Source organism: Jatropha curcas, chromosome 1 (genome assembly GCF_041381405.1).
Source record: "Jatropha curcas cultivar XTBG-Jc1 chromosome 1, XTBG_Jcur_1.0, whole genome shotgun sequence".
In the NCBI taxonomy this organism is placed as follows: Eukaryota; Viridiplantae; Streptophyta; class Magnoliopsida; order Malpighiales; family Euphorbiaceae; genus Jatropha; species Jatropha curcas.
Genome location: NC_143151.1, coordinates 6,579,492 through 6,588,658, shown reverse-complemented (window position 1 = coordinate 6,588,658; position 9,167 = coordinate 6,579,492). Strand labels below are relative to the sequence as shown.

Below are 9,167 nucleotides of genomic sequence, written 5' to 3'. Positions count from 1 at the left end.
ACATTTACTTTTTGCTGTTGATTCTTTATTTTTCTTTAGGGCTTGTCAAACCAAAAGTAATCGTGTAAAAGGCATTTTAAGAGAATATGAGGATGCCTCTGGTATGGCTATTAATTATCAAAATTCTGGTATTCTCTTTAGTCCTAATGTGAATCCTTCTTTGAATGATATTTTAGAGGTTTATGTTGTTTTGGGTAATGGAAAGTATTTAGGTTTGCCCTCTTTTATTGGTAGAAATAAGAAACAAATTTTTAACTTCTTAAAAGATAAGTTTTGGGGTAAGATTAATTATTGGAATAATAGATTTCTTTCCCCAGTTGATCATGAGATTTTATTAAAATCTATATCTCAATCTATTTCTACCTATACTATGGGTGTGTTTCTTCTTCCTTTATCTTTATGTGATGAGCTTCAAAAGATTATGAATTCTTTTTGGTGGGGAAGTAAGAGGGGTGAAAGGAAGATTCATTGGTTGTCATGGGGTCGGATGAGTCATAGTAAAAGAAATGGGGGAATGGATTTTAGGGATTTACATTGTTTCAATATTTCTTTATTAGCTAAACAAGGGTGGACGTTGCTAACCAACACTAATACTCTTATATATAGGATTTTCAAAGCCAAATACTTTCTTGATAGGGATTTTTTGTCAGCTTTTTCGGGTAATAACCCTAGCTATACATGGAAGAGTATTATGTCTGCTAAGGAGGTATTGAGAGAAGGTATTAGATGGAGAATTGGAAGTGGGGAAAGTGTTTTAGTTAAGAATTGTCCTTGAGTTCCAAAAGCAGATTCTTTTCTAGTGGAAGATGACTATGATTTCATTAATAATCAAATGACAGTTAGTGATCTTATGTTCGAAGGGAGAAGGGAATGGAATGTTGGCAAAATTATTGATCTTTTTGCAAAGAGGGATATTAGAGCCATTTTATCTATTCCTATGAATTGGTATAATAATGAAGATAAAATGGTGTGGCATTATGAGAAGAGGGGTTTGTTTAGTGTGAAATCATGTTATTATTTATGTCAAAGATTAATTAGAGTTTTTGGTATTGGAAATAATAGTGGATTTTGGCATAAGTTATGGCTTTTAAATATACCCCCTAAAGTGAATCATTTTGTTTGGAGTATTTTCAAAGATATTTTGCCAACTAGAGTAAGACTCTTTTTGAACAAGGTATTAATGTAGACATGCTTTGCTCTGTCTGCTTGGGTATAGAGGATGCTGACCATATCCTATTACATTTCCACAAAGTAATGGATGTTTTGGAGTCTTGTGGTTTTTTCATTATTAATCCAAACATTTCTTTTAAAGATTATTTTTTGTAGATACTAAATTCCTCTAATATTGAAAAGGCTTCAACTTCGGCTATTGTCATATGGAAGATTTAGTATTGCAGAAATCAATTTGTGTGACATAATAATGTTTTGTCTACTCATGCTATATGTGAAGACATTATGAAAACTATTAATGATTGGAAGCACATGTCCCATATACCACACGTAGCATTTACATCTTATGGCAATGTTATTCCTGTATTTCGAGGACTCAACAATAGTACTGATGTGTGGCAATTGTTTGTGGATGGTGTTTGTTTTAACCATCTTCATACATCAGGCTTTGGGGCGATAATGGAGGATCAAGAAGGTCATTTGATTAAGGCAATTTCAAGTTATGTCCCAGAGTGTTATGATGTTATGCTTTGATTGTGGAAGCTAAGGCTCTTCAACAAGTTTTGCAATGGGTCTCTTCTTTTAGCACTGAAAAAGGCTGTAGTTTTATAGACTCTCAAACATTACTTTATGCTCTTTGCTCTAGTTATGTTGATGTTTCCCCTTTAGGTCTTGTGATTGATGATTGTAAAGTTATTTTAGCTAATCATTTAGATATATCCATTCGATGGATAAGGAGACAAGCCAATGTAAGGTCTCATTTACTAGCTCGAGACTCTTACAATCATGCTAAGTTTCTATGTTTGGAAGGGTATACCTCCATGTTTGTTATCTTTTTATGGTTTTTAATGAATTTGATCATAAATTATCAAAAAAAAAAAAAAAGAATCATAAGATTAGAGACTTTATGGTTAGTTTAACTATAATTTAAAGATCAATTTTCCAATTAATTGACGATAAAAAGGAACTACTTTTAACAAAATGATAAGTGTTAATGTAATAATAAATTAGGAACCTTATAATTAGTTTTTAAAAATAGAAATTCTCATACATTAAATTTAATTATAAGTTAGGAACCAATTTATAATTGTTTTTCTAAAGATAAACAAATGACAAAATTACCGGCATCAAAGAAGGCAATCAACACTAACAATGCAAACAATATAATGGGAAAATAACCACCACTACTATTACATGACTTATTATTAATAGACTCATAGATTCATGTCATAAACAAATTGACCCATTTATAACATAAATTAAAATGAATTGTGTAATGGTTAACTCATAAGCTTATTTGATTATGTGTCATGTTGGATTATATCAAACCACATTAATCCATGTCATATATTATAATATTAGGAATAAAACAGTCATATACAATACGTATTTAATATTATAGGTTATGTAATTACGTTACATTTTATGATTTGTATATGATCCATTTAATTGAATATGTTATACATATTACATGTAATCTATTTAAATTTCATATTACGTTAGAGTTAAAATATTTGACACAATTAATAAATGGATTGTATTCGTATTAGCTCTTATCATATAACATTTCAAGTCAACCTAACACCAACCATCAACCCATTTTTACATCCCTCAGCATTAGGCAGTAGCACAAAAACAACTCACATATGTATTTACTCTATAAGGAAATATCACAACTACTTATGGAAGTTTGTTTTTCATATAAATAATGTAGAAAATTCCATATGGCGAATTATTCCTATAATTAAAATCCAATAGACTATCAATCAAGTGTAGTCTAATTGATATATTTATATTTTATAAAAAAAATATAAATAGAAGGTCTCAAGTTTAAGTTCTCTCCATTACAAAAGTTTATCATCAATTTAATGAATGTTAGTCGCAGAGAGGTTACATGTACTGTGTAATATTATTCTAGTTAATTAGATTTTTATTCTAATTAATTGGTTCTTCCGTGTAAAAAAAAAAAAAATAACGAGTAACAATTATTATATCATAATAAAAACGTGTAACCTCTACTAATTCGCTCAAAGTTTTGGTTTTACACAATCTCTAGACCTCAATGCTTCCACGTATATATATTTATATATACCAAGTGTCACGAATCTTCACGGATTTATAAATAATGGAATTCTAAACATATGATACAAACATAAGTGTTACATACTCTAAAAGATTAGCTTTTCTCCGAGCTTTTTCCGGAGAAAGTAATGGCCTTGTGACAAAATCGTATTAGCGCCATTCGAACCCAACTCCCATGTCTCACCAACCATTATAAGGTCCACAACTCATAAATTCAATCTCATACTTTACATAAATAAAAAATAAAAGATTTCTTGGTACCTTCAATTTTTATATTGATCTATTAAACATTTTTATTAAACATTTTAACTTATAAAATTGTATAAATTCAATACTTCAATTTACAAAAGTTATTCTATTGAATACTCAAATTTATAACTTATAAATTTAAGTCAATTAAATACTTACTCGATAGTTGAAAAATATAAAAATTATTATTTTAAAAATTGTACTAACCACATATCAAGTGAATATTTTACATATAAATACTAAAAACACTAAAAAATTATTATTTCTGATATGTCGATATGTCCAGTGTTATCAAAATTTATAACTTTAGGGGCATAATAGACCCCTCACAGAATATTAGGTGGCACAAGGCTTTTCCAGTCAAGTACAAAGGTAATTTCATGCATTTGGCCATTCGAGTTAAGTTTGTCCAATCAAGTTACACCGGACCTTATTAAACTTGTAAATGAGTAATGAGTTTAGATTAAGCAATCAACTGTTAACTTCATACGCTTCAATTATAGAGTTTAAACCGTTCAATCAGGTTGCATTAACATATAAGTCGTCTCAAAATCTTATACTTCTATCTTAATTAACCCACATAAGAGTCACAATATCTATTTTAATCAAATGAAAAAGCTTTACGTACATTAATCCCTAAAAGCCCACACGCAAACATTGAAACAACCAAAAATGGAAATTAAAAACAATTTTTTTTATAAAGTTAAAGCACACTCCATGGATATGAATACCAAAATCTTTTCACTATCTTCCTAAAATCTCTTCTTCCCACACGAAACCTCAATGGCTTCAACTAATACTGTCACAGAAAGTTACTGACTCAACAGCATACCATGAACCAACGAGGAACAGTAAAATGGCTTTTGCATAAAATCAAACAATATTCATTTATTAGAAAAAAAAAACAAATTAAGAAAAGAAAAAATGCAATTGAATGACGAGAGATTATGAGACAAATGGGACACAAATTACAAAGCAAACATATTCTAAAACATATCATCATGATTAATTCACTTTCTATCAAAACCAAAATTCCCTTGGTCCCACTCGGTTCAAAAAGAAAGAATAAGGTCAGACATAAGTGTATCATTCAAGAACATTGACAAGGAACGCTCACTGTATTGTCATCAAGTGATTTCAGAAAGTAAACAATCTACTTTCCTTTTCCTATCCACCATAACTTTTGCTGCCTCTCGAGGGAAATCTAAAACAAAAGGAGGGGGAGGGGGGAAATTCGAATCCATTTTTACCAAAATAAAAAAAGATATTGCAAATAAGCATTTAAAGTTTTTCTTTCTTTTTTTTAAAAAAAAAAAAAAAAGATAAATAATAATATTAATAATTCCAGAACTTCTATGGCAAAAGAGAAATAATAATTAAAGCTTTCTGTTCTGTCAACTTTAACCTGTAGACTGTAGTGTCCAACTGATATTACAGGCAGTTACCCAAGTTCTCACTTATAGTGATTCCACAAGAAATGGCCAAAACATAACAAACAATATATAGTTTCTTCAAAAGATTGAGACAAATCAACTCCAAATAAGATTAGAACTAAGTCAAAATTCTGCTTCATGATTGGTTATTTGTCAGGAAAACATAACAAATTGGTTCAAGATTAAGCAATCACAGCATCCATTCGAATAAAAAAGAGACCCTTGGCACATGAATGGTCTTGGAGACCTTGGCACGTAAGATTTGAATCAAGTCAAAATTCTGCTTCATACTTGGAGTCTTCTTACCCCAGAAGGCTAGAACAAAGAGAAGTAGTACTACTACACTTTATGGGAAATTTATAATTGCTTGATATATGTTGCTGCATACTACACACAAATTATTCTTAAATAACGTGTACCATCCACACCCTTCAAACAACTACCACAATCCCTGGCCAACATAAGCAGAACGATGAAGGGGATAGATTCAGGAGAGAAAGGGGAGCACGTAGCCTAGAAGTTGAGACCATAAATTTCCGACTATTCAGGTTGTTCAACAACAAGATTTGCTAGAAAAGGGTATTTTGGCTCAGAGTTTTCAATCAAAACAAAGTTGATAAGAAATTCATACATGTTATCTTTTAGTGATTTCTGTTCCTCAAAGTACACTACCAGCAGTTAATAATTTGATTTCATTAATGATTAATCAGGTACAATGGCAACCATCACAATCATACCCCTGGCATCGTTACCAGCTTTTTATCCCATGTTAATACTTAGATGATTCAAAAGATACAAATACAAAAATCATCTTTCCGCCCATCAGAACCAAATTCACCAAACGGTAGAGTAGGAGAATTTCAAGAGATAACTCCAAGCTGACTACTAAATTAAAGACATGGAAACAAAAATGTTCAGCAATTAACCTCTGTAGAAATGGATTGGCCATTCAACTATGACAAAGAAAACCATTCACCTTTGCAAGCACTCCATACTAGATGGGACTGAGATAATTAGCAAATCTACCTGTCATCAAAAGACAAAGGCATAAATTCCAAGATCAACATTCAAATAATATAAAAGCAATATAAAAATGGTGCCCATGGGCAAATCACCTGCTCCTGGGCATTTCTTTTTTACCCCACTAAAGGGGGAAATTTTACTAAAAGGGAGATGGCAAATAGCTCTTATCTTTCCTATTGTACAAACTAATTAACCACATCGAGGGTCATTTCTTTCAACATTATAGACAATCAATAGTGTTCCACATCCTTATAGAGAGAGATGCATTGTGTTTACAATTATGCCATTTAACTATTTAAATTATAAGAATTATACTTTTCTTCATCAACCATTGTTTCTAGGCCAACATTTGGTCCCTTGAAAGCTTGAGTGGAAGAAAAGAAGACAAATTTTGAATCATTTCTTCCTTAAATATTTCATGTGTTATATGATAGGAGTATTTTGTTTTATTGAAGCACTGTTGATAAAAAAGATCTCTTGATTCCAAAAGATCTTACCTGAAACTAGAATTACAATTTTCCCACCAACTGGAGACCTAATATTATTAATATTCTCAACAAGAATAACTACCAAGCCTCCTAGGCAAGTGCCCTAGATCTTTCATTGCATCCCATGGTTTATAGATCTAAACAAATTAGCAAGCAACATTTTCTTTTCCAAGAGAAATCCCTAGCAATTGAAGAGGGTCAAATGCTTTCATTCTTGATATGGAAAAAACTTCCAATCAAGTCTGAATGCTACAAAACCGTAATAAGGAAACATTGTCAGTAAGTTACGGAATGACAAAATTACATGTCTGATTCAACCTTTAGTCATACAGCCACAGGAAACGTAGGAAATAAATAATGAGTCAATAACAAATGTTAAAAGAGAAATTACAATCTAAGAAAAAATGGCTGCAGTCTATCATATTATTCAAAACTAAGCACCAATATGCTTAAAAGTCACTTCCAACCTCGCAAAAAGGTCCTGAAGACCTGTACTAACCACATACATATGGGCTAAAAAAATCCATCCAAACAAACTTCATTGCACGGGTACTAGCAACTAGGTCAACTAAATGAGTTGGTGAAAGGTTCTTTTCATAGCAGCACACATCTAAATCTCACAGAGGTGGAATCCTATGCATGAGATAAATAATAGAGATTCAATAAAATATTCTCTGCACTCAACTGAAACTAACACAAGTAATCATCTTAACCAAGAACCAATTAGATTTTTCCAAAACAAAAACGTGACAATCAGAAACTTCTCTTTCTTCTTATCCTCAGTTTCCAAAGAAACTGAACTCAGGGAAGTAGATACGCATATGACATAACATTCATCTTTTACCTTTTAAGGAAGTAAAAAGGATATCTTTGAATAACTATACTCAAATTAAGCCTTCCTAGAACAAATCCTCAATATACACACTATGTTTTTATCCCTACAAAGCACTTTGAACAAATACAAACCTCTAACATATCCTATAAGGTGCATATTCCTAAATGCATATGGACTTAGGTTAGAATTATTTTTTCGCGTTTTCATTGAACTTTGTGTTGCTTCGCCCAATGGTTCTCCTCATCCACAACTAGGTCATCCGAATCAATCCATCATCCAACCAAATTCATCCACACAAGTCATAAAGTCAGTGCATCAGTGCATCCCATATTCCTTTCTTCATATAATGATCAACTTCAGAACTAGTATAAAACCATCTGTCTCATAAAATTTTATTTAGAACTTTTACTCAATTAATGTGGTATGAAACTAAGCCCTGGATTACATATCTCAATCATTGATATTCACTTTCTTTTTTCGTTTAAATTCCATTTGGACCTTTGCATTAAAACAACTTTCCTAGTACTTAAGAAATCATAAGGACACCATTTAGTTAAGAAGGCATCCATAAGCCAATATTTAAAAGCCTAAAATTTTCTCAGGTCCCACTATTACAATCTGATCCCTTTTTTTTCCCAGCAAAACGATCAAAAATATGACATATTAGAAAGTTCAGCCCATTTTTTCGATGTTGCAGGTGAGTGATGGACGTTTCCTATTTAGCATCCTTAAATGGATGCCAACAATGAGAGTTATTTCATTTAAATTTCCAATCATTAAGTTGATCTAATTATCAAATTATTAAATTACTAATTTTCTCAATCATCGTAGAATAAAAGTATCTCCAATATGCATTCATTAACAATTTGATAAAACAAAAGAAACGTCGATAGAGAGAGAGAGGAAAGGACCTTCGGCAGAGGTGCTGGCTTCACTGGGAAGCTTGGAGACAAGACAAGCGGAAGCAATCACGCTATGGACAGGTAAAAGTGAGCTCAATTCTCGCCGCAAAAACCTTCCATTTTCGAATCAGCACAGGTATACACAACATTAACATAGAAGAATAAGAAAAGTTGGAGACTTGATAATGCAAAAACGAAGAAGAAGAAGAAGTAGTAGCTAACAGATAGTTACTTTGGAGAAGGAGGGGGAATTCGGGACTGGCGAAGAGTCAAATTGGGACGAGTCCAAGAGCGAATCGAAGCTGGAAGCGAAATTCTTGTCGTTGCTGAGTTTGTTGCATTTGAAGCTCTCCATACTGCACGCGTCAATGTAGACGCAGATCTTCCTGTTATTGCCCAAGTAGCCATTGTTTTAATGTTATTGCTCTTTTCGATCTCTTTGAACCCTAAAACCTCTATAAAACCCCTTTTCCAAATTCCCCATTTTCTCTATGGCGTCGTCAGATCATGAACTATGAGATATCAGGCCCATTAAAACAAGCCCAGCCTAACGAACTTACCTTCAGTATGGCTTTTCTTCTAATACAAACCAAAAAAAAAAGAGAAAAGAAAAGAAAAGATATCCATTATATTGCTAATTTTCAATTTACCATGTAAAACAAAATTCCTTTTAGTCAACATTTGAATCGAAATTCTTATTTTGTGAATCAAAAACTAAACCGAATTAAAAGATTTACTATAACTTTTCAAAATCAATTAAAAATATTAGATGTATATTTATAAATATATTTTCTATTAATTTTATAAAAAAAAAACTAAATTCAATTGCTAATCATGTGTTTATATAAGTTTCATTAGGCATGGTTAGAAAATGAAATTAAGTAAGCTTCATTAAAAACTTTTATTAAAAAAGTTTTGGCATACAAACACGATCCCAAATAAAATTTGAATAATTCTATGCAATCTTTACAAACTGCAATTGAGA

At 31.6% G+C, this 9,167-nt stretch overlaps 1 protein-coding gene across 2 annotated transcripts; it reads right to left on the bottom strand.

Moving 5' to 3' along the window:
* Positions 1 to 5,612: 5,612 nt before the first annotated feature.
* On the bottom strand, positions 5,613 to 8,653 carry LOC105637367 (PPR containing protein). 2 transcript variants are annotated; one of them, XM_089721992.1, is made up of 4 exons: positions 8,415 to 8,653; positions 8,192 to 8,295; positions 5,911 to 5,960; positions 5,613 to 5,819 (listed from the first exon to the last, which is right to left on the bottom strand). In XM_089721992.1, exons 1-3 carry the CDS (start codon positions 8,588 to 8,590, stop codon positions 5,929 to 5,931), a joined length of 312 nt encoding a protein of 103 aa, XP_089578118.1. In that variant the 5' UTR covers positions 8,591 to 8,653; the 3' UTR covers positions 5,613 to 5,819; positions 5,911 to 5,928. The 2 variants fall into 2 exon arrangements, with proteins under 2 accessions (XP_089578118.1, XP_012076204.1); XM_012220814.4 differs by having other exon boundaries at positions 5,613 to 5,960; positions 8,415 to 8,650.
* Between the last annotated feature and the right edge of the window lie 514 nt (positions 8,654 to 9,167).

Bases quoted from the DNA above. Each gene is read 5' to 3' on its own strand.
- LOC105637367 (XM_089721992.1), bottom strand. From the start codon at position 8,590: ATGGCTACTTGGGCAATAACAGGAAGATCTGCGTCTACATTGACGCGT. The intron at 8,296-8,414 runs GTAACTATCTGT...CGAAAATGGAAG, and splicing joins ATTCCCCCTCCTTCTCCAAA to GTTTTTGCGGCGAGAATTGA. The intron at 5,961-8,191 runs GTCCTTTCCTCT...TTTTGATGACAG, and splicing joins AGCCAGCACCTCTGCCGAAG to GTAGATTTGCTAATTATCTC.